General features: G+C 53.4%; 2 protein-coding genes and 1 non-coding gene across 3 annotated transcripts; all 3 read right to left on the reverse strand.

Moving 5' to 3' along the window:
• Positions 1-1,262: 1,262 nt before the first annotated feature.
• On the reverse strand, positions 1,263-14,611 carry SLC5A5 (solute carrier family 5 member 5). Its single transcript, XM_061149172.1, has 15 exons — positions 14,255-14,611; positions 13,335-13,400; positions 12,937-12,988; positions 12,685-12,752; positions 11,639-11,793; positions 11,109-11,249; positions 10,906-11,035; positions 10,050-10,138; positions 9,228-9,340; positions 9,083-9,153; positions 8,573-8,659; positions 8,299-8,492; positions 3,563-3,687; positions 2,697-2,812; positions 1,263-1,601 (listed from the first exon to the last, which is right to left on the reverse strand). The coding sequence occupies exons 1-15, from the start codon at positions 14,609-14,611 to the stop codon at positions 1,437-1,439; spliced, it is 1,929 nt and encodes a 642-aa protein (XP_061005155.1). The 3' UTR covers positions 1,263-1,436.
• Positions 14,612-20,721: 6,110 nt separating this feature from the next.
• On the reverse strand, positions 20,722-24,152 carry RPL18A (ribosomal protein L18a). The gene is made up of 5 exons (XM_061149866.1): positions 24,041-24,152; positions 22,522-22,701; positions 21,833-21,962; positions 21,101-21,210; positions 20,722-20,877 (listed from the first exon to the last, which is right to left on the reverse strand). The coding sequence occupies exons 1-5, from the start codon at positions 24,056-24,058 to the stop codon at positions 20,785-20,787; spliced, it is 531 nt and encodes a 176-aa protein (XP_061005849.1). The 5' UTR covers positions 24,059-24,152; the 3' UTR covers positions 20,722-20,784.
• On the reverse strand, positions 21,330-21,463 carry LOC133063017 (small nucleolar RNA SNORA68). The gene has a single exon (XR_009694328.1). It is a non-coding gene; the product is annotated as a small nucleolar RNA SNORA68 (small nucleolar RNA).
• Positions 24,153-25,216: the final 1,064 nt, after the last annotated feature.

Here is a 25,216-nt window from a genome sequence, read left to right on the forward strand (position 1 = left end):
TGTGTCCTCATGATTTTCTCCCTGTGGGTCTGTATCTTTTCTCCTCTTCTAATAAGGACACAATCATTGGATTCAGGGCCCATCCCAATCCAGTATGACCTTATCTTAATTCGATTAAAGATACCTGCCAAGACCCTATTTTCAATGGAGTTCACATTCTGCGTTTTCCAGGTAGACATGAATTTTGAGAGTACCATATTGAACCTAGTACAGGGGCCCCAACTTCTAAGTGAGCAGAGCATGTTTCCCTGGAGGCCATGGGAACCATGTCAGATGCACGGATAGAGGTGGGTACAGGCAGCTCTCAGAAACCCTAGCGACTGATGCATGGATGGGGTGAAAAGAGCAGTGAGGGGGGGAGGCTTCGGAGTGAGTCAGGAGGGGAAAGGAACTATATGTCTGGAAGGACAGTATAATGCACTCTGCAGGAGTGATCATCCTGCTCTGATGCTTTTAAATACTCAGGCTTATTCTTCGCAGGCTCGGGGCAAGAGATACAGAGATTTACACTCAGATCTGACTGCAGAGATTTAAGGTGACAGCCAGAATGATTTTTCAGAGAGGACAGAACATCAAGAGTCCATTTATTTGATGTGTGTGGATGAAGAATCCAACCAAGGGTTAGACGGTCAGATGAGTCTCTGGTACGTGAGCTCACCTGGCCCATCTTACTCTGTACCCCAGTGACATGTCATCGATGGAACCTCAGCATCATGCAGCACCCAGGCCTGTCCCTTCCCTAACTGGAGTTGCTGAGCCTCAGTTTCTTCCTCTGTAAAGTTGGTCCATGGTCCTTAATGGATGAGATGGATAAAAGTGTCCAAGCACAGGAGGAAGGCTGACAACCTTATTTCTCATTTCTCCTGTCTTTCTGTTCCCAAGATCAGAGGCCAAAGGGAGGAAAACAGGGAGGAGATGAAGGAGGGAGAGTTGGTCTCCAACTCTCAGTGAATCTCTGTTTTGTTCCGTGACCTTGGCCGAGTCAATGACCATTTGCAGGCCTCAGTTGCCCTACCTGTGAAGTGGGTTACAGGGATTTGGGCCTGAGGACCTCCAAAATCAATGCTAAGGTTCAGATACCTCCCAGGGAAGACCTGGGGTCTTTCTCAGACTCCAATGTTGGGCTTGGGGGTTTTCTATATTGTCCAGAGGGGACTCCAACCTCTTTCTCTTATAGGTAGAGAAAACTCTGGCTCTGTTTTGGGAGAATGGGCGGGGGTATAGTATCTAAGACTCGGGGCTGGCTGGAAGCAGGAGGCAGGATAAAATGATCTTCTGGAGGCAGGGCTTCACCTCTTCCCATAGGGTGGGGTTGTGCAGCCCCAGGTTTATTTGCATACGATGTGACCTAACCAATCAGAGCCCAAGGCCATTGGCCTATGGCCTGGGATGGGCCCCCCTGAGGTCCCATCCCAGGTGGTCAGCCCCCAACAGGTTCAGAGGTCTGTCTCCTGCAGGTCAAGACCTTTGTTGTGTTCACTGCCTGGTGTCCTGGAATCAGCTCCATTCACCTCCTTCTGACCCAGGTAGAGCAGATGGTCCTCATCAGTGGGCAGAAAGTCAGGAGGCCTCTTGGCTCCAGGGGGCAACTCCTCAGCACCCTGGGGGGAGGGGAGAAGAAAGCCCCTGTCAGAGACCTCACTTGTGCTGTGTCAGCTCAGATAGTCTCCAGATGGGGACAGAAGATCTGGGAGGACAGAGCCTGGGAAGAGCGGCACGATATCACCTTGGCAAGTCCGGTCCCTTCTGCCTCCAAAATTTCCATCCACTTCTCTCCCCCATGGCCATGTCACCTATGGTCCAGCCCATCCATGCATCCATGATGCCTGCCCCTCTCCTCTCTCTGACTCTACGTGTTCTTCAAGAAAATAAATTATTTCCCCACAGCAGTGTGAGGAAGCTTTAAAACACTTCAGATCCCAAATCCCTGCTCTCACCATTGCATCTGTTCTGACCTCAGGGCCTTTGCATCTGCTGTGCCCTCCACCAAGAATGCCCTTCCCTCAGATCTCCCAGTAGTTGTCTCCTTCTCATTCTGGACATTAATAATGTCACCTCATCCATCACCATATCCTGCTTTATTTTCTTCCTAATACTCACCACCTGCTTAGATCCTATTCCTTTCTTGGTTTAGCTTTCTTCTGCTCCTGCCAGAGCATGTCTGGGTACACAGCAAGTGCTTAATAAATAATGGAATGAAACAGGGAATCCAAAGCAGGAGCAGACCTGGATCAGATCCCCCAGGGACCGTGTTTCCCAAACTCGGGGCATTCCCATAGCAACCACACGGCTCTGGTCAATGTTGATCTACCCCCTGTCATGTTTCTTATGTAAGATTTTTTTTCTAAGTTGACTCACTTTTGAATTAAGCAATTTTATTTTCAGGAGATACTTTATATCAATAACTGAAAGGCAAGCCAGTTTCACTTGCTATAGATTGGAGGTAATTATAAAAACAGATACAATGAAAATGAACAGTATGAAAGTCTGCTCAGTCCTTGTTAAAGTGAGTATTAGAAAGTGTTGAAGATGCACTAGCTCCCAGCTGAGCCTTCCCACTGGCAGTAAGGCGAAGTTGAGAAAGACAAAGATGGTGACTCACCATGTCACTTCCCTGAGTTAAGGCCACAAACAGAGCCCCTGAAGCCACTTCACTGCTCCTCCCCCTGCTCTGGGACCCCAGCCCTGAGACTGACCTTCATCAAGCTGTCATCCAGGGTGGCCACCTCTTCCTTGGGGGCCACTGATGCTGTCTGCCGCATGAGGTCCCACCAGAGCAGACCGGGACCCAGGGCACCACGCTTGGTGGGGCCTGAGGGGGCAGAGAGAAAATGGAGCTATTTAGTGAGGGTGGCGGGAGAACTGGAGACCAAGCGCTGGGGAAGAAAAGAGAGATCTCTGATGGCTTCCAAACCCAGATCTGACAGTGACCCAGTGGGGACACTGGCAAGTCTCTGCCCCTCTCTGGGCCTCACTTTCTCATCTACACAGTGAGAGGTTGTAATAGACAACAGTGGGTGGCCAGGAGGGTCCATCACATGCTGCTGTGTCCCCAGTGTCTAGAATATTGGCCAACTTGGGGAAGGACTCAGTACAGCCCTGGTGAATGGAAAGTCTGAGACTCAGGAAGACGGAATAGGTACTCTTATCACTCTTGATTTCTTTTAATCTCTTTCCACTTCTCCACAGGATTCAGAACTCCCAGACGGCTGCGGAGTTGCCAAGACTTCGGGGAAAAGATATTTCAGCACCAAGGACAGCGTCTTGCGCCGCCTCCGCCCTCCCCTCCCTCCCCTCGCCCCCCGCCCGCCATCCTCCAGCAAAGGCATTATCTTTGGGGTTGAAGAGGGAATAGAGAGGTGGAGAGGAGATGCCTCAGTTCCTGCCTTTGCAAAATAGGGCAAGTCCCACAAGGTGGAGGGACTGCAGCAACAATGGTGCAGATGTGGCTAGTATACAGTGGCCGCTCGACTGACAGAAGGGTCCTCCTTCCCCTCCCTGTGGGTCCCAGAGGCAGAAGGTAGACAGGGTGACCTCTAAGGATGTCATACGCCCTCCTCACCCGTCAGGCAGCTGACAAGGGCTCCACATAGCACAGTGCACAATGTGCCCAAGGCACCATAATAGAGATAGGAAATGGCGTAGAAGTTGTCAGCTAAGGTCTGCTGATCAGGGTCCATTTCCAGGCTAAGAGAGAGAGATAGAGATGAGCATGAGTCTAAAATCCATTCCATTTGCTTCCTCCTGTCTACACTCTCACAACCCAGCCCAGTCCTTCGTGATTGCTTGTATGGGTGTATGCCAGTTTGCCTTCCTTCTTGTTATCCCACCAACACCTTCAGGCATTGTCTACACACAAGCAGAGGAATATCACTAAAATGTAACTCAGGGCTTCCTAGGTGGCGCAGTGAAGAATCTGCCTGCCAGTGCAGGAGGTGCAAAAGACGTGGGTTTCATCCCTAGGTCAGGAAGATCCCCTGGAGGAGAAAATGGCAGCCCACTCCAGTATTCCTGCCTGGAAAATTCCATGGCACACTACAGTCCGCTACAGTTGCAAAAAGTCAGACATGACTGAACACATACAAATAAAATGTAACTCAGGTTGCCTCTTGTTTCTTCTTATCACCCTCAGAATCAAACCAAATTAAGCTCTAAGGAGAAAACAGGCAAGAATCTTTATGACCACGGGTTTCGCAACACTTTCTTAGATATGACACCAAAAGCTCAAGCAACCAAAGAAAACGGAGGTAATTCCCTGACAGTCCAGTGGTTAGGATTCCATGCTTTAACTACTGAGGGCCTGTGTCCAACCTCTAGTCAGAGAACTAAGATCCCGCAAGCAGCACAGCATGGCCAAACAAAACAAACATACAGGGCTTCCCTGATGGCTCAGTGGTAAAGAACCCACCTCCCAATGCAGGAGACGCAGGTTTGATCCCTGGGTCAGGAAGATCCCCTGGAGCAGGAAATGGAAACCCACTCCAGTGAAAAAGAAAAAAAAAAAAAGGATAAATTGAACTTTATCCAAATGGAAAACTTTTGTGTATCAAAGGATACTGTCAACAGAATGAAAAGAAAACCCACAGAATGGAAGAAGATATTTGCAAATCATACATCTGATAAAGATCTAACATCAAGAATAAAGATATAAAGAACACATAAATTAGAACTCAATATGAAAAGACAAATGACCCGATTTAAAAATGAGCAAGGGATTTGAGAAGACATTTGTTCAAAGAAGATATAAGTATGGCCAATAAGCACATGAAAAGACTGTCGATATCATTAGTCATTAGGGAAATGCAAATCAAAACCACAATGAGTATTATTTCATACCCAGTACGATGGTTAGAATTCAGAAAAAAGAAGGAGATAATAATAAGTATTGGCAAGGATGTGGAGAAGTTGGAGTCTTTATACATTCCTGGTAGGAATGTAAAATGATGCAGTGGCTATGCAAAATAACCTGGTGGTTTCTTAAAAGCTAAATGTAGAATTACCATATGACCCAGCAATTCTACTCCTAGGTATATACCAAGAAAAAAGAAAATGTATGTCCACACCAGCACTTGGACACAAATGTTCATAGCAGCACTAGTCACAATCACCAAAAAGTAGAAACTACCCAAATGTCCATCAGCTGATGAAGGATCAACAAAATTGGTCCATCCATTCAGTGAAATACTCTGAGGTCATAAAAGGAATGAAGCACCGAGACACACTACAGTGTGGACAAACCTTAAAAACATCATTCTGTTAAAAGCATTCTCCCTGGCTTGCCGTATGGGGACTTGCATGTGGCTTGGAATGGTTACAGACTCCAAATTGCAATTATTTGCTGATCCCAAATAAATAATATTTGCTGGGGAAATAACTGATGGTCTACTTGTTAAGGTCACCGTTACAAAATATTGCCCCTTCTGCCCAGATGAATTTTAAAGTGATGCTGCTGTTAAGGTGCCTTCCATTCTAGGGTTGCAAGTCTTAACACGGGGTGCACAAGTTGCATTTTAGCACCCATTTAATCTCTTATCTGGAAACACAGGTGCAATGTGTAAACTTAACAGTAATATACACCATCACCTCTCCCAATATTATCACTATCTCTAACAGATAGACCATACTCTCCTAGTAACTACCATTTACTACTTATAGTTCAGCTTCCTTCTTTATTAGTAACTTCTTAATCTTGTGATTTAGTCTATATAACTAAATCACTGAAAACTTACTCTTCTCTATTTATTCCTTTTTGGGAAATAGTCATATTCTTAAAACATCCATCTTTCTAAAGGCAATTTGCACACTGTGTAAGAAGGCATATTTTATATTCACCTTTCTGAAACTGCACAGAAAGTTCAAGTATAGTTGTAATCAATAATAAGTTTTTTTTTAGCACAGACATAGAGGAAAACATACTTAATGCCTTTTGAAAATAGAAGAATTTGTTCTTTTCTTAAAGACTTGTTCTTAAGAATTCAAGAAGCAGATTTCTTTGCTCAGCAATTTAGAGATGTTAAGGGATGTGAATTACTACTGTTGGTCACTCTTAAACATTCTTATTAGTTGCACAGATCACCAAATGTAGTAGGATGCCAACCTGAATGAAGTAAAAGATGTGAGGAATTCTTTAGCATGGTTTCAATATTTTAGCCTTTATAACAGGTAACTCAGTCTTTAACTGTATAGAAATCTAGGGCAACACCATTGGTAGCTCTACTTCTGACCGACTATATTGTATCTGAAATTTTATTTTCTTCAAGGTGCAGCTCTCTCAGATATTCTCCTGGAGAGTGACTAGATTGACTTCAAGTTTGTTTATGAAGTCAACCACTAAATTGTTGGAAATATTTTTGGCTGTTTGACATGGGAAAAATGCTTTCTAGGGATGAAAACGAGCTTTAGATGGAGAGAGAGGTCACACTTATTGGCTTCAAGTATTTACAGGGTGGTTTACATATAGAATGAAGAACTGCACTGTGTCAATTAAGAAGGCAAAGTTTGGGTTGATGAGTAGAAGTTATAAGACATCCGAATTTAATTATTTTAATGCTTAAGAGATGTCAAAATGGAGTAGACTGTCTTCTTAAGGAGTGATTTACCCATCACTAGAAATGTCTAAGTAGAATCTGGAGGAATATATATGTGAGTGATACGTGAAAAGATTTCTTTGTTGGCTTAAAAATTGATGTGGTTTTGTTTAAAGTGTCTTTCTAGTCCAAAGCGCTATACCAAAATTGACCCAGTGGATTTTGTCCATAGGATTAGTACTTTTTGGAATAAGATATAATCATCAACAAGCATTTTGGAGTGACTATTGTATATCGAACACTGAGAGGGTAACAGACAGGAAGGCCAGAGGTCTCCAAATGGAGGAAATAAGCTGCAAGTGTCAGACATTTTTATCTCTCTTAAGTGGCAGGAGGAAACAAACTAGGAAACAAACTAGCGATATTTTTCCTTCTCTATACAAATTTAAAAGGAGGTTTCTCTTAAAATACTGTGTTGCCATGACACCTGGTTTCACCTGAAGTTATTCTCAAACCTTGAATTAACCAATGCATTTTTCTTATGGAAATGTTTGTCTTAAGCTATGTTAATGTGTTATGCATTTACCCCAGACTCTGTCTTCAAGTGGGTTCTGCCAAATGGCTCAGAGCCTACTTCACAAACAGGTATGTTATACTCAGATATTGTTCCCCTAATCTATGTAAACAAAACTATTTGTATGGTAATCTGCCCTTCTACAAGATTCAAGTCAATCGTTTCATGGCCTGGGATGAATCATCTGGTGCCAGGATTAACACAAAATGCAATTTATGGATGAGGGGCCTGGTGCCATTCTGAGTTTTAAGACATTCCTTTCTTTTCATTAACAGACTGCTAGTGACTATATAACACCCAGCTGAAGACTAACAGAGGGGTACCCTTTCTGCCCCCTTCTGATGCCTATGTCAGAAGCTTTCTCTGTCTCCTTTATACTTTAATAAAACTTTATTACACACACACACACACACACACACACACACACACACAAAACATCATTCTGAGTGAAGGCAGCTGGACCCAACAGGTCATGTTGCACAATCCCGTTTATACGAAATGTCCTGAGCAGGCAAGTCCATAGCAACAGAAAGTAGACTAGTGGTTGCCTGGGGCTGGAAGTGAAAGTCGCTCAGTTCTGTCCAACCATTTGTGACCCCATGGATTATACAGTCCATGGAATTCTCCAGGCCAGAATACTGGAGTGGGCAGCCATTCCCTTCTCCAGGGGATCTTCCCAACCCAGGGATGGAACCCATGTCTTCCGCACTGCAGGTGGATTTTCTACCAGCTGAGCCACCGGGGAAGCCAGGGGCTAGAGGGAGATGGAAACGGGCAATGACTGTTAAATTGTACAGGGTTTTGGGCTTTTGTCTTTTTTGTTTTTGAGGTAATGAAAATGTCCTTGAGATAGTGGTGATGATTGGATAATCTGGTGAATATACTAAAAATCGCTGTTAAATGGCTAATTTTATGGCCTGTAAGTGATATCACAGTTTAAAAAGAATCCGATTTCTCTGGTTGAACCTCATCTCACGTATCCTTTCTTCTGCCATTAAATCCACTCTAACCTCACCACAGTTGGCATGCACTACCTGAACCCTGGCCTCAGAGAGTTTGCACTTTCTCCTCTGCAGGGAATGCCCTACTCCCCACTCCCCAAGCCCCGCCCGCACCTTCTCCTTCCCAGTAGGGGCTCAGCTTCAGGATCCCTCCAACCACACACTCTCTGGTCACACTTCCCGGCTCGGAGTTTACCTGGAGACCCTGCCCGAGGCGTTGGTGGTGAGAAGAGGGTCCAGGAGACCAGAGGCGTTGGCTGAGGGCACAGCACAGCCGGCGGCTGATGACGGAAGGACCCCCATGGACTGCGCGCTAGGCGGGTACAGAGTGGCGCCCACGGCCACCCACAGCGACAGCGCCAAGCCCACTGCCAGCCCCGACAGGACGCCCTGGTGAGGGACCCAGTGTCAGCGGGGGTGGATGTTGACCCCTCGCATTCCTCATACCTCGCCGGTATATTAATACTCACCGGTGTGTTGCTGGTGGGAATGAACATCCCCAGGATGAAGGCTCCGAGGAGGGGGCCGCTGATGACCCCCATGACAGTGAAGGAGCCCTGGGAGAGTGGGTGGGAGTGGGACTGAAGGCAGAGTCATCCCACCTTTCTTAGCCTCAGTTTACCCGCTGGGAAAGGAAGACCTGGGGAACTCCACTGGGGGTCTTGAGACTCCTCTATGCCTCAGTTTCTCTAAAGGGGAAGGGATGCCCTATTCTCAGCTCTCTCCCAGAGATGCAGATTCTCTCTCTTGACAACTCTGGTTCCATGACCATGACCATGCCAGGAGGAGGTCCCTCTTGCCCCAAGGTCACTATTCCCACCTCCCCGCATCCCTGTCTCAGGCCAGGCTGCGGCCATCCTGCTGGTGGCATGTCAGAACTCAGTTCTGCCATCGACATGCCCAACCTTCTCTGAGCCTCAAAGTGGATGAAGCCTCACCTCTTGGGAAGATTGGAGGCGGTGGGGGAGGGGGGTACCTACCTGGAGGACACCGCCCCCCAGCAGAGACGACAGAGCCGCCACGGTGAGACAAGCTGAGCCGTAGATGAGCGCTGTAGCGGATGGGGATGGCTCTGTCAGTGGGGAGAGGCTTCCCTGCCCCCCCACCCAGGTTCCCCCAACTCACAGAGGCCCTTGGAGATGAAGACCAGTCTCCGAGGGGCCAGGCTCGGCAGCCGAGGTTTGATGAGGTCCTCCACAGTGACGGCAGCCATGGCATTGATGCTGGTGGACGCGGTGCTGGAAGAGGGGGGTACAAAGGAGGTGGGCGTCCTCAGGCCACATCAAGGGACTGGCCACCTCTTGCCCCCCGGGCTTACCTGCTGGAGGAGGCCCCCAGCTACCCACACCAACTGGCCTGCCAGGACCCAACCCAAGCCAAGGGCAGAGGCCTGGGCAGCAGAATCCCTCAAGAGTAGAGGAGAGGTCCACCTCCCCACTCTCCCCGCAGACCTGAGACACCCTCACGGGAGCAAGGACACCCATGACTGAGAACATTAATGACACAAGGCCTCATTACAAAGCAGTGATGGGGTGCAGAGAACAGCCACACAGACTCTGGTCACAGCAGGAGCAGCGATGAGACCAGAAGTCAGGGGAGATCTGAAACTGCCAGAGCGTGATGCCCCTGAGGGCAGGAGTGGGGGACCGCTTGGTCACAGCTGTGCCCCAATATTTAGAACAGCAGTACCTGCCCCATAGGTGCTCAACAAACATTTGTTTGAGGGAGAGAGGGAGGACAAAAAGAAGAAAGGGAAAGGAATCGAGTGTAACCCTGCTGGGCAATAAGGGGTAAAGATCCTGGATCTGGGGTCCTTGTGCCCAGGGTATGCCTTCCACTGGACCCCACTTACTGGGGGCTGAGCAGTAAATGCTGGATGTGCTCAGAACATTATGACGAGGCCCCAGGGGCTCAGATGTGGCCAAGTGAGAAAGCAGGGTCACTCACCTGAGGGTCCCACTGTAGGCACAGGCCAGAAAGAGCCCGGGGACTCCAGGCAGGTCCTCAAAGATGTCCAGCACCAGCAGGGGCATGTACTGAAGGGGGTCAGGGGTCAACCTCCAGGACAGCAAGGCCCCGAGGGTGAGGCCTCTATCTGTCCTCACACTGCACATTCCCAACACCCAGTACCGACCAGACTGACAGTGGGCACTCAGCGCGTGCTTCTTGACTGACTCTGTGATCCTGGGTCATTCCCACTTTACTGATGAAGCCAGTGAGGCCAAAGAGGGTCACTCCTTGCTTGAGGTTACAGAGGCAGTCTGGGATCCGACCCCATGGACTCTGAACCCCATGGCCAGAGCTCCCCCCAGGATGAGCACGTCTGGGTCCTGGCCTTGGTGCTACCCCTGTCTTGCCTGTGGACCTCAGGCGATTGCTTCACTTCTGATCTCCTGCCTCAGTTTCTCATCTGTAAATCAAGGGCCAGGGCAGTCTTGGCCTCATCACATGTTGAAAGATTTTGATGGGGAACTAACTGTTCACGAAGGGGCATGAGGCACAGTGCAGGTACTTGGGACGTGAGAGCTGGTCGTTATTGGCAGTGTCATCATTTCATGCTGAACCGTGGTCCCGTGGCCTCCTTGATATCCCTCAGGGGGTCTGACATGCCCCTCCCCTCCCCATAACACTGCATCACCTCCCAGATCCTCCTCTGTGTTGAGTTCTTTCCTGCCTCTGGACATTTGCACAGGCTATCTCTCCACTAGGAATACTTTTCCACCCTCACTCCCAGTGACTCACTCAGAGGTTCTCAGTGGGGGTGGGTGGATAGGAGTGGCCTAGGAGCCTGGACCAGACTCACCTGGTCTGGGGCAGAGATACGCCCCGCCAGGAGAGGGTCACAGTCAAGGTAGAAGGTGAACATGACGACGCCACAGGCAGCAGCGCTGGACACGATCAGGAACAGGCCCAGCTGGTTGACGAGCACAGCCCTGGAGGGGAGAGGTGGTCTCGGGGTGGAGGAAGGGGGCGGCACATCCCAGAGGCACCCTGCCAAATACTCACAGCTTGGCTTGCCTCTCTGTGCGACAGGCCACGTAGCGCTGCACCTGGGCTTGGTTCACCCCATACATGGAGAGCCACACCAACGTGCCGCCCACGACAAAAGTCCAGAACGTGTAGCGGCTCCTCGGGTCCAGGTCAAAGCTGGATGAGGACGGGGACAGTCAGCCATGTCGGAATGCTACACTGACTTCTCCCCCCCAGGTTGCCCCAGATGCCTATTCTGGACCTGATGGGTCTTAAAGGGACATTTGGGGCTAGATTTTGAAGTGTGAATAGGAGTTTGCCAGATTAAAAGTTCATGGGTTTATTGAGTCATCCACATGTATTCAAAAAACATTTTTTTCTGTGCCTAACTGGGATCACAGAGAGCCTTCAGTCCCCAGAGAGGGGAAGCCAGTGTTTTGTCTAGGTTTTCTGTCTGGGGAGGGGAGCAGGAAGGGCTTCCGGGGAGGCGGCATTGGCTAGCTTCTCCCAGGGCAGAGGTGCCAGCTCCATCATTTGGCCATATCTCCCTCTACATTTTCACATACTCCATCAGGTTGATCCGGGAGTGGTTCTTGGCAAGCTCAAGTACTTGCCCAGGTCCACCCACAAGCACAGCTCCACGAGCCAGGACAACCCAGAAACCACTCAGCATCACTAGGACCTGAAATACGTCCGTCCAGATCACAGCCTTCATGCCGCCCTGCAAGGTGCAACAGAGAGGGAGAGAGGGTGTCAGATGGGGATCTGTCTGCGGCCTGTAGGACAGAGCGGAGGTGGGAGGGCGGAGGAGTCAGGTGGGGGACCTGGCGGGGATTTGGCCTGGCCTCCAGTAGTGGCTGGGACCAATGGTCTTCTCTGCCTCAGTTTCCTCATCTGTAAAATGGGGTTAATAATAGTACCTTCTTCAGGGTATCATTGCAAGGAATAAATTAATTAATACAAGAAAAATATTTGGAAGAGCATCTGGCACATACAAGTGTTCAGTGAGTGATGGCTGCCACTATTATTATCATTATTACTACTACTGGTATTATTAGCTGTTGTTTTTACCCATCCAGCCTTCACATCTTTGCCTTCCCTGGGCAGCTTCTCCTTCTTCCTTTGGAGAAGCCCCTTCCGCAGTTCCAGGTCATTCAGGTGAGGCTAACCCTGCCCCCAACTCCAGGAATAGCCAACAGAACATCCTAGCTCCCCACACCTCTGCGAATGGCTCATCCTTCACCGAACACCAGTGCCAGCCAGACAGAACCCTCCTGGGACTTCAGGCAGTCCATCCTGAAACAGGAACTCACTTTCTGCTAGAATGCAGCCCAAAGGGACGGAAGCCCAGAGCTAACGAGGTTCTTAACAGATGGGACAGAACACAGAGGGCTCTCCTGCAGCCCCTGGATCCAGCCGTGCCCTATCCCTGGGCTTTCAGCAATAAGCCTTTCAAGTCACTTTTCATAATAAAGATGAGGAAACAGGCCCAGTGGGGACACAGTCTTCCTCTGGAGAAAGGGAAGGTAGGGAAGTGAAGGGGCCTGCTCAGGGTCTCTCCCACTCAGTGGGCATGCAGCCCCACGTGGGGTGGGGGTAGAGGGACATTCACCACAGTGGTGTAGAAGGTGCAGATGATTCCGGTAGACAGGAGCGACGCCCAGATGTCCAGCCCTGTCACTGCAAGGAGACCCTCCTGTTAGGTCAATTTGCAGGCCGAAAGCTTGGCTTTCACTGTCCTGGGGCCTTGCGGGGAATGAAGTAGGATTCTTCTCTCCTAGAACTGTCCCTCCCCTCACCCCGGCCAGCCTCTAAGCCTTGGCTCCTTCCCGCCACCACCCTCCCCACCCCCGCCCATTCAAACCTTGGTTCAGGATGAGCGCGGGGGCGTAGATCACTATGCCGGTGTAGAGCATCTGCGGACAGAGGGCAAGGGCAGGGAGGCTGGGGGCACCTGTGCGAAGAGGGTATTGGGAAGGAGCTAGGGGGAGGAGGACAGCTGGGGTACTTGACTGAGGGCAGATGGGCCGGGCCATGCGGGATCGGGGTGGGGTCAGGCCGGAGGTCTGCGAGGGGCCGGCGACCCAGACTTGCAAATAGAGCCTCCTGGGGCGGGGCCAGAAGGATTGTGGGCGGGGCCTGGACAAGGCTGTGCAGAGTGGGAGTGGGGTCGTGAGGGTGGGGGCGGGGTTGTGGGCGTGACCGTCCGATATTTGACGCGAGCTGGACCCTGGGCGCGAGCACGGGGCCGAGGCCACTCACTGTAGCCACGAGGTACTGCAGAGTCCCGCAGAGCCGCACGGCGCGGCTGAAGCGCATCTCCAGGTACTACAAGGAGGAGCCGAGGGCTCGTGGTCACCTGGAGAGTCCCCATTCAGGGGCCCGAGGCTTCTGGGTCCTTCACCCGGCCTCTTGGCTTCTGCCCGCCCACCGGAGGCCAACTCCACACTCTTGCCCATGGGGCGGGGGGTTCCCGCCAAGCACCCTTTCCAATCTATCTGCACACACTTGTGCACACGCACCATCCCCGCGCCTGTGCATACGGCGTGTGCCCATAGGACTGCACCATCAAGCGTGTACACAGTGGTCCCACACGCTCCCACTCATGTCTGACCGTTCCCCCGGGGCTGCCGCCGCTCTGAGTCAACTTTCGCAAGATGCAGACAGTGCCTGTGACTGGCTGCCTACTGTACGACCGGTCAAGATTTTAATCTTTGTGCTCCCTGCCCCGGAGCGAGGTCTTGTAATAACGCCAGTTTGACGTTTGGGAAACCCGAGCGGAGAGGCAACCCCGTGAGGAAGGTAGGAGGCGCGCTGCGGGGAAGTCGGATTTCGAATCCGGAGTCTGCCACCAGGGGATCACTCAGGTGGACGCAAGCCCAGGCCTGGGGGGGCAGGGGTGTGCCTGTCCACAGGTGAGCGCGCCCCTGGCCGAGCCTGGCTCCGACCTGAGCGAGTTTCCACCAAAGAGAACCAGGACGCTGGCTCCTCTTCCTCCTTCCTGCCCCGGCCTCACTGCCTGCGGCTTCTTGCCAGAACCCTCCCCACCTGTCCAGCTCGGAGGCTCCCGCAGCCCGCCTGCGGCCCCCTGCACCACGGTTCAGAGCCTTAGGGCCTCCCCTGCCACGTCCCCGCGTTCCCAGTCAGGCAGGTCCTCAGCCCCCGGGGCCCCTGCGCAGTACCTCGTAGGTGCTGGTGAGGCCCAGGCGGTAGAAGACCGGCAGGAAGAGCAGGGCAGTGAGCAGAGAGTTGAGCAGCTGTCCCAGGCACATCCAGAGGAACTTGAGGCCATAGCGGTAGGCCTCGGCGGGCACCCCCAGCACCTGGACCGCCGACATGAAGCTGGCGGCCAGCGAGAGGCCCACCGGCAGGGCGGACAGGCGCCGACCCCCGGTGAAGAAGTCCTCAGCGCTGCGCTGCCCGCCTCGCGCTACCCCGACCCACAGCCCGATGCCGGTGGACACCAGCAGCATAAGGGCGAAGACCCCGTAGTCCCAGGCTCCGAACGTGGCCCGCTCCTTTGCCTCGACGGCGGCCATGAGGTGCGGTGCGCGGGAGGGGACAGGCGCGTCCTCAGCCCCTTCCAGCCACCCGGCGTGTCTCGGCTGAGGGAAGTTGGCAGCGGCCGAGGAGGCAAGACAGCGCGCAGGTAGGATGCTCAGCGGCGGCAGCGACACCGCGCGCCTGTCCCCTGTGGTCCCCGGCGGCCCGGGGCTCCCTGGGCGAGAAATCTCTGGCTCCTCGCTGCAGGTCGTCTGCCCCCCTGTCACCTCTCTTCGTCTTCGCGTCTGTTTGTCCGTCCGCCTGGCCGCTCGCTCCGTCCAGGCGCCCGGTGCAAGCGGCACGTCCCCCGCGCGGACGTCTGGCCGCCTCCTTGGGAGCTGTGCTCAGGGCTAACAGCAGGAGGGCTCGGTGGGGCCTAAGGGGGCAGCTCCGGGCGGCGGCGGCCCGCGGATTTATTGGGCTCCGGGTCAGCGAGACTCCGCCTCCAGAGCTGGGGCGGGCAGGACCCGCACCCTTTCCGCCCTGTACTCCGTCAGATGGGCCAGGACAGGACACTCAGGTGGCTGCCGGGGGGTGGGGGGAGGCTCCCAAACGCCCCCTTCCCCCCTGCTTTGTGGGGCACTTTCCGCTGACCATAAGCTATTAATGTCGCCCTTGGACAGGTGGGGAAACTGAGGTTCAAAGTTGGCCTGTCACTCAGCCAAGGCCACACAGCTGGGAGCGGTGGCCCAGCGCTCAGATCCCCGTTGTGCTTTTGTACCTGAGCTGTGGGGAGCTCACTCACCCACAGAACTGGGGTTTACTTTCAGGGTTGCAGGGTCCGGTAGGGAAATTCGCTCTGCTTCAACCCCTCCCTCACTGGGCACTTTGACCTTCTCCGTTTCTCTAGAGCCTAGCAGGAGGGCATCACCAAACCCGGCCCTCAGGCTAAGAGGAGTGGAAGGCAACAGGTTCCTTCAAGTTCTGAATGCATCCATACTTGAGAAAGACTTGGTGTCTCTCTGGGCCTCAGATTCCCCATCTGTAAATGAGCATAAAATAGCCCTTGCCTCAGAGGAACAAACTGAACCTGTATAACACAAGCCTGGCACAGAACAAGTACCTCATTCATTCCTTTCTTCGTGTATTCGTTGGTTCCTTCACCAAACATGCATTGAGAGTCTATGCTGTGCCAGACATTAAGTGTAAAGTGGTGGTCATGGCAGAGGGGTTGTCTATGATCATGTTCCCAAAAATGGAGGGGCATGACTACCCGGGGAAGTGGTGTCTGGCATGTCCCACAAATGGGATCAGAGGTACCGAGGAAGGGGGAGTCGCTTGTCTTGGGTCATGCCCTCAAGAAACCCACACTTTGTCATCTGGAGGTTCTGATCGCTGGGTTTGAGTCCTAGCTGGAGCTCCAAAAGCTGGATTCCCTCCTCCATAAGCGGGAGGGATCTGGGAATCTGTCCTCCTAGGACACTGGGACCCTCCTCGGCCTCTGCCGCCCCCTGGTGGCCTCCTCTGGTCACATCGCCCAAGCTGGGTCCAGTGACCGCCAGGCAGCCTTCGCCTTTGCCAGAAGGGTGCAGAGGACACCGCGTTCCTCCTCCTTTCCCTTCTCTGCTGCATCCTCCTCGAAAACTTGTAGGGAAAGGGAAATGCAGGAAGATTCCCCGCAAAGCCAAGCAAGAAAATGCAAATATATGCAGATTGATGCAAGTTAGGGCAAAAGCTGTCCTGTCTCCCCTCTCTTCTCCTACCCTGGTGGAAGGAGGGTCCAGGCTGCAGACTAACACTTGGTCTGAGTCCCTTTCATTAAGCGCCTACTGTGTGCAGGGCCCTGCACCAGCCACTGGGCACACAACAGGATCCAGGTGGACATGCCCTGCTCGTGCCCTCAGGGCTCTGATCGAGCCAGCAGATGAATACCCATTTCAGAAGCTAACATGACAAGAGCAAGGTCAGAGATGGAGACAGCCTGGGGGATGGAGGTGGGGGACACTTAATGTGAGGCCTCAGAGGGGGACCCTGCAGCAGAGAGTGAGCCAGGTTTGGAGAGCTGGGGGCAGGGCCCCGAGGTTGGAAAGAGCAGGACAGGGAGGATCACTGTAGACTGGGAGCCTTGGAGGGGGTCTGGATTTTATTGAGGGCATGGGGTGGAAGCAATTGGAGAGTCTGGAGCAAATGAGGGACCTAGTTTCCCTGATGGGTCAGTCGATGAAGAGTCCACCTGCAAAGCAGGAGATCCGGGTTCGATCCCTGGGTCAGGAAGACCCCTGGAGAAGGAACTGGCAATCCACCCCAGCATGCTTGCTTGGGAAATCCCATGGACAGAAGAGCCTGGCAGGCTACAGTCCATGGGGTCATAAGAGCTGGGCATGACTTAACGACTAAATCACCACAGGTTCTGGAAAACCCACCGGGTCCAAGGCAGGGGTTGAGGGTGGGGAAAAATGGGTAGATTCAGAACATGTTTTGGATTTCCTGGTTGGTAGGCTCAGAGTTGGAAGCCCTGCAGGGTGGTGGTGGTGGGGTGGGGAGGAAGTGTGGAGGGCAGGGAAGAGGGAAGGGAAGAAGGTATGCCTTCCTGGACTGTATGACTCCAATTATGGGATGGGAGGAGGGCAGGCAGGACCCGAGGACTCCCCCTGGATGGGGGAGAGAAGCAGGGCAGTCCCCGAGAGCCCAGCAGCAGTGGTCTAAGCAAAAGGGGCAAGGATGTCGGGGTGCTGAGGGGATATCTGCTGCCACCACTCCTGCCTGCTGCCTGGGTATCCCCAGTGTTCTCATGTCTCCCTGGAGCCAGGGCAGGGGTCAGAGATGAGAGGCTGTGAGCTGTTCTAGCTGCTCCAGCATGGCCTGCTGGGTATGTCCTGGAACATCCAATCCTGCATTCAGTAAAAGCAAACCATTATTACCACCAGTGGCTGTCATTGTCTATAAGATTCCCTGATTCCAAGTCCTGAGGATTCTGATCCTGTGATTCCCAGAGTCTCTCTGGGTTTCAGGATCTACCATGGGTCACCTGAGGCCCCCGCTTGCCTTGCCCGACTCAGAAACGAGATGCAGGGTGGGTCAGGGAGGCGCGGCCCTCCTCCAGGGCTCCCAGCCCTGTCTAGTCTGGGACAGCCGGCACCTGGGAGAAGCCTGGGGTAGGTCCTGGGAGTGCCTCAGCACCTAAGGGTTTGTGGGGAGCAGATTCCTGCCCACCTTCGGGCTGGCCGCGTGGGCCCGGGAAAAGACTTGTCCCTGGGCCCGAGCTGACCACTGAGGGGAGGCAGCAATCCAAGTGGCCAGTCTTGCTCCACAGGCCCACACAGAAGGGCCCATTTCTTCTAGCTCCAGGCCTTTGTGCTGGTTGGTCCTGGCATGACTACCACTGGAGACTGGAGGGTTCGCTTCAGTGGGCCTCATCTCAGCCAGCTTCTGGGTGACTGCTCTATGCACGCTTTGTGGGGTAATCGCCAGGTGGGCGGTTACATGGCAGGGGGGTGTCTGTGGACAAGGTTACGCGACAACGAGTAGACTGCAGGATGGGTGTACGAACAGGTGTGTTAGCAAGCTGAGGGCTCACTCATCTCTTGGTTCAAGGCCTCCTCTATGAGACTGACTCCATTCCCCAGCTGGCTGGGGGCAACGCCCTCTCCAAGTTCCCAGGCTGTAATGTGGATGAAATTTTAGCAGAGCTTCAAGGCGGGGATGGGGGTGCATGGGGGGCCTTTGTGGGGCCATCTCTGGCCTTCCACTTTCCTGGAGGTCTATTCTCCCACCTGACATTTCTGGCCTTTCAACCTCTATCTCATCTGAAGCCCCCACCTGAGACCTAAGGGATCACCATTTCTACTTTATACAGGAGAAAACTAAGGCTCAGAGTGGGCTGACCTGCCCCAGTAACAAGTATCAGGCGCTTCACGGCCAAACAGCTGGTGGAGAACCAGCCATTGTCCCTACATCCCAGCCAGATTATTTCCTGGAAATGCATGCATCACTACTGCTAATATCACACGCCCATCCTTAAGTGAAAAGGAAGCTGCCAAACTTTCTGGGTGGCACCTAGATATGGGGACGCCTGACGAGAAATCTTTAGGGTAACCAGGAATTTCTGCCAGGGTTTACAGGGTTAATTAAATCACCTAGGCAGATATTCAAGAAAAATTTGGCCGGACAAATGTCTTAAACACCAGGATGAAGTGCCCTGAGGAAAAAGTATTTCTAATATATGTAGGAAAATTTTTTCAGCCTTTTGCTCCACATACCTGAGCTTTTTTTTTTTTTTGGTCACATCACAAGGCTTGCAAGATCTTTAGTTCCTGACCAGGGATCAAACCCAGGCCCCGGCAGTGTTAAGCACTGCAATCCCAACCACTGCACCACTAAGGAATGCCCATACCATACCAACCCTGCAGCCCATGAGAGGTATGATTCAAGTTCCTAAGGTTTTTTCCTATGAGTGATTATTTTGTATCAGGGCAGAATGCTTTCCACATAAGGAAAAGCAAATCCTAAGGTTTATTTTCAGCCAGTAGCTTGTTCACCCATGGTGTTGGCAAGGCTGAAGGAAAACAGTCCTCTTATTAAGTGATGTTAATTAGTGTGTTAGTGGCAGGCATTTTGGCATTAATATAAAAAACTTGGCCCAGCACTGCCAATCAGGGCTTACACATGTGGTGCAGATGAAGGTAGAAGGGTGTTCATTGCCATCACAACCCTGTCTCAGATTTAACTCCTCCTGGGCTCACAGTGACACTTGTGGTCCCTGCCCTCAGTCTGGTGTGGGACAGTGCTCTGAACCAATCATTGTATGGTCTACAATCCCCAGGGAGGCAGTGGTCTGTGCAGTCGTCTAGGCAGAGCGCTCAGCAAGTGCAGGGAGGCAGGGAAGAGCCACTGGTGCTGGTCTGTGTGAGCTCAGTCATGGGTTTTGTGACTTACTGACCCATGGACTGTAGCCCGCCAGGCTCCTCTGTCCACGGGATCCTCCAAGCAAGAATACTGGAGTGGGTTGCCATGCCCTCCTCCAGGGGATCGTTCGACCCAGGGATTGAATCCGTGTCTCTCACGTTTCTGCATGTGCAGGTAGGTTCTTTACCGCTGGTGTCACCTGGGAAGTCCCAGGGGCTGGGGCAGGCAAAGCGGGGTCACTGAGGACCCAGGGCCTGTCTTTCCCATGAGAATGGCTAGCCATGCCTGAGCCCTGCCCCGGGAACCTCTCCAAGAACAGGTGGGATTTGAAGTGAGTGGCTTTTCTGGAAACCACCCAAGATCACCACGCCAACTAAACCCCTCCTTGCACAGGTGGGGGAGTGGAGGCTGTGCCCTTGCCCAGGACCATTCTCCTCCCAGCCCCCGCCCCACACTAGCTCTGTGCCTCAGCTTCTTCCCCATCCACGGCTCTCTGGAAGACAAGGCAGGCCCTTACTGACCTGTATGTCCACCGCCTGCAGAACACTGGCTCCCCAAAGCAGCTGAGCAAATCTAGTCTGACCTTCTGAGGGTGACACCAAGGTACAAAGGGCCTGGACTGTCCAAGGTGCCAACACCCAGAACTGAATTCTTAGCTGTGCCTCGGTCTCTGGTTGAGGAGCTTAGGGTGGGATTAGCTTCATGCCTGGAATTCCCCAGGCCTCAAGTACAAGATGCCCACTGAGAGACCTTGGCCTCCTAGGTGGGATCAATGGGCCCCCGGCTGGTGGAGGGTATACAAGCCAGCACAGCAGGCTCACAGCCCTCTTGGGCGCCCCCTTGTGCCTGCTCTGAGGATCTACAACAGGGTTGGAGGCTAGGTAGGGAAGACCATACCTGGAATAGAACCAAACCCATAGGCTTTGCCCGCAGCGTGCAGCCAGCTGTCATTTTACCACCAAGAAATGAGGGGGAGTGGCACAGAGCTGAGAAACATGTATAACAAGGCAGGCAAGACAGATCTGGGGCCAAACCTGTGGCCTACAGCACACCCCAAGGCCCACAGCAGAGCTGTCTGATGGCACTGAATGGAGAGCGAGCTGGGAGTGGGGAGGGGCTCACCATTCCTAGACCACCCCCCTCTTTGGAGAATCCAGTGCGGGGGCCCTACTCAAGGAGAGGAGGACCCCTCCCAGAGCACTCACAGCTTGGCTGCACCCTTTTGAGTTCTGCAGGGTGCGTAAAGAAAACAAGAAGTGTATCTGGGCACTTGGTTTTCCCATTAAGTTTTATTTGGGCAGACCCGGGGACAGAGGGCCTGCACCTAAAAGAAGGTGTTGGGCCTCTTGGTGGTGAAGCGTGGCTTGTGCTGGCGACGGAGGACGCGGTGGGGCAGTGGGAACTTGATCTTGGAGTCCTGTGATAAGAAAAGGGAGGTAGCAGGGGTGGTGGTGGTGGTGGAAGGCTCTTAACTTTGTCTCCCAGGGACCACTGAGGTGTGGCCACCCCCCACTGGGCTCCTGCGTCAAACCCGCTGCCTTATTGCATCTCCCAAGGCTGGGGGCGCTGCCAGACCAGTCTGGTGTTCCAACAGAGCCCCCTCAGCCCAGCCTGCCCTGCAGGGCCCTGAGGGCACTCACGTGGAACTGCTTGACCGCTGGTCGGCGGCACTTGCTGGCTGCGATCTCCTCCACCTTCATGATCTGGATTGAGTGGGCCCGGGCTCGGTGCCGGGCACCCATGTCTCGGTCTGCAGAGATCAGGAGGGGGCAGGGTGAATGTACACATTTTCCCATCATGGGTGGGGAAGGAGGGCACTCGGGGACCAAAGAGACACAGCATCTGGTCCCAGCAGGCACTGGCTACCAAGTGTGTAGAACCTCCAAATTCACTTTGAGGGGCACGGCTGCAGCCCCACAAAGGCGACGAGATAACATTTGCTGTTAGCACCTCTGTTTAAACCACTGCTACAAGAAACAGCAGTTCTTGGGTTTAGGTGCTTGGATTCTGGTCCTGGCAGGTGACACACGCTGGGAGCACCCAGGGTTGCTAATGCTGGGTCCCATCCCCGGGCGGCAGCTGCATCTATATAATGGCTGACCTTAAACCTCAAGAGGGAGGCTCCAGATGCAGTTGGTGGTGGTGAACCAGCTCAGGAATGACCAGACCCCCTCCTCTCCACCCACCCCCAGCCCGAGCCCACCTACTGCCAGGTTCCAGAACAGGCAGGCCTGGGGCATCCTCGCCACTCCCCCTGCCTCCATCCCTGAGGACTGCCCCCGAGCCCCGAGAAGCCTCTTGCATTTGTCAGGCCTGTCTGACAGGGAAGGTGCCTGCCCTGCTGAGTCTGAAGGAGAGACCCGGCGGCTTACAGCACTGGGTGACGGCGCCGGCGGTGGTCAGGTCCCGGTACTCCCGGTACATGTTGTGCGTGCCACTGCGGGAGTCATAGCGTAGCCAGATGCCGAAGTTCTTCACTCGCAGGGGAGATTTCTCGAACACCTGTCAAGGAGAGGAGACCGGCTGAGGCTAGAACAGCAAGTGGGCCCCGACCAGGGCCCCCCACCATCCCTGAACCTCTGCCCCCAATGCTACGAAGGATGGTCCAGCCTCTGGACCTCTCTTGCCCGTCTCCCAGTCCCTGCACCTTCAGGCACCCGCGGGGAAATCTGCTGTCTGAGGGAAATCCCCATGGTAACCGCAGGGATGCAGGGCAGTCCAGGCTGGGATGCTCCCCCCCCACGGGGACCGACACAGCTTCTGACTCCCCCCAACCAACCAACAATTCTCTTGGGACCATCTGGGCCAAAAAACCATCAGTTACCCAAGGCAGCCTCACTGTGCAGAGTACAGCGCCAAGCCCCACACTTTACAGATGAGGCCCAGGGTTTCTTATTAGGAAAAGGGCACCAAACCACCTATTTCATCCTGATGTAGGGCGTGAAGACCACAAAGGGACAGGATCAGGGGCTGTAAAGTCTGCTAGCTCTGGAGGGTGACAGATGCCCCATGGGAAAGGGTAAATTCACCCCGATCCCGCCCAGCTTCGGATACCCCATACCTGTCCACAGTAGACGATTTCCCCCGAGGATTTCTTCATCTTCTTCAACTGAGACACAAAGTACCAGAAGCGGGACTTGGCAACAACATGATTAGGCGCAAAAATCCTCATGCGATAGAGGGGCGGCGTACGGCATTTGGGGGTCGGCAGGCAGCGCCCCACCACCTTATACTCTCGAAGCTAAAAAAGAAACAGTGGTTGAGGCGGGGACCAGCACCCAAAGTCTAGAGGCAACTGCGGAGACTCACTCTGCGCCCTTCCCCAAGCCTGTTGACAACTGGATCAGGGGATGGAGAAGGTCAAGTCCCATCCCAGTGCCCTCCTGTGATATCTGGGTGACTGTGGGTCATTCCACCGTCTGAGCCTTCCACATAAAAAGAAGTGAGAGTGGGGAGGATTAACCCAGGTGCCTGAATGCCCTTTGCCCTGGCTCAGGAAAGCTGGGTGAGGCTCTCAGCCCCTCTCCCCCTTTACGTTAGCTGGGCACAGAACGGTGGGGCTGCCTCGTTCCTCCAACACCGCATCTATCCAGCTCACAACTTGTCAAAATGAAAATTCGGGACCCCAGAGACAGTGACCAGCCAGGAATCTCACAGTCAACTCCAGGCAGAATCAGGACAAGAATCCAGTTCCCTGCCCAGCTCTGGGTTCCCCAGACGTAGGTCATGACTTGCAGCTGCCTCAGTTTCCCAGTTGCAGTCCAAGAGATTTGGACTCCCAAGCAGAAGCTCCCTGTTTGTACAGATGCAACGGGCATGATATCTGCCACGTTCAAATCCTGGGATACAGTAGAAAGGCGCCACCACCAAAAAATGGCTCGTCACCATTTTACTATTAATGTCAATAGAAAACAACCCCAAACATCACAAACTCGATTCTTACTTTAACCTCTCAATCTGACTCACCGGCCTCGCAGACCACCCATTCAGGAAGGAACCGATGCGGTCGGACCCCTTTCCAGTGTGCAAAATGGAGCTGGAAAGCTGAGAATGACCCACCCAAAATGCTTCTCCGCAGGGTCTACTCTTCCATCTCTGAGCACTAACGCTGATTTTGCCCAGCACCTGCCACAGCGGTTAAGACTCCCACTCCCCATGTCAGCCCCTAATTATACTAGTTTCCTTATACTTTCTCTTACAGTCATGCCAAGAGAAACAGAACACTATTGCCCACCAAGCCCCACCCTTGGCACCATATTCACTTCGCAAACGGAGAAACTGAGGCTCGGAAGGTCGATGAGGTCCCGTGGCGCGTGTTTCCACACCGCTCAATTTGTCTCTTCCTGTTGAAAGGAGACTCGGACTCCCCGGCCCCTGCGATTCCCGAGCCGGCCCGGGCCACGCTCTGGCCTCCCCACGCGGCTCCCGCAGTGGCCGCCATGTTGGCCGCAACTGGGGACTTCGGCGCACTGGCCCTAACCGGAACGCGCACTCCCCGCGTGTCCCATGTCTCCTCCCGCAGCCCTCGATTCTGTCCGCGTCGCGTTCTCTGACTCTTTGCCCCACCGCGCCCGCCTTACCGTCCCTGAGGCCTTCATGGCGCTCTACCCACGACCGCCGCCACCCTCGAAAAGGAAGTGGCCGCCCTCGCGCAGCCGCTCACCTTGATTTCGCGGCCGGAAGTCCCTCCCTTTCGATGCCGCGAGCCCATTGGCTCCTCAGCCCCGAGCTCTATAAGATTTGCTTCTTCGTTGACTCCAGATCCACCAATCTCTCACAGCCCGGCCTCCCTTTGCGGCGACACTACAACTCCCGAGACGCAGCGCGACTAGCCCTCCTGCAAGCGAGGCGTAAGGGAGCGTCGGCGCGCGCGGCATGCCGGGAGTTGTAGGTACAACGGGCGGTCTCGGAGGCCGGTTCCAGGTTCCTGCCTTTATATCCATACTGTGTGCATCATCGTCCCGGTGATGAGGCTCCAGGACCTGAGCGTTCTCTTCTATAAAATGGGAATGTGTGCTTAGTCGCTCAGTCGTGTTCGACTCTTTGCGACCACATGGGCCCGCCAGGCTCCTCTGTCCATGGGGATTCTCCAGGCAAGAATACTGGAGTGGGTTGCCATGCCCTCCTCCAGGGGGTCTTCCCAGTTCAGGGATCGAACCCAGGTGTCCCGCATTGCAGACGGATTCTTTACCGTCTGAACCTCCAGGGAAGCCCCAAATGGGAATAGTACAGGTGTTTTTTTCCCCTAGTAATGTTACCATACTGCGCCGCTGGGTGGCGCAGCGGTCAAGTATCCACCTACCAAGAGACACAGGTTAGATCCCTGGGTCCGGAAGATCCCTTGGAGCAGGAAATGGCAACCCACTGCAGTATCCTTGCCTGGAAAATTCCGTGAGGAGTGGAGCCTGGCTGGCTACGGTCCAGGAGGTCGCAAAGGGTTGGATAGGACTGAGTACATAACACTCATTCACATTCAACTCATGTGAAAGGCCAGGTTCAGAGCAGCTTACAAATGCTAACGTTCATTAAAGGCTTTCCTGGTGGCTCAGTGGTAAAGAATCTGCCTGCCAAGAGATGCGGATTCCATCCCTGGGCCAGGAAGATACCCTGGAAAAGGAAATGGCACCCCACTCCGGTATTCTTGCCTGGGAAATCCCATGGACAGAGGCGCCTGATGGGCTACAGTCCATGGAATCGCAGAGTCAGACACACTTAGCAAACACACTGAACATTCATTAAGCAATGGAATAGTAATT

This window comes from Dama dama, chromosome 9 (assembly GCF_033118175.1).
Source record: "Dama dama isolate Ldn47 chromosome 9, ASM3311817v1, whole genome shotgun sequence".
Taxonomy (NCBI): Eukaryota; Metazoa; Chordata; class Mammalia; order Artiodactyla; family Cervidae; genus Dama; species Dama dama.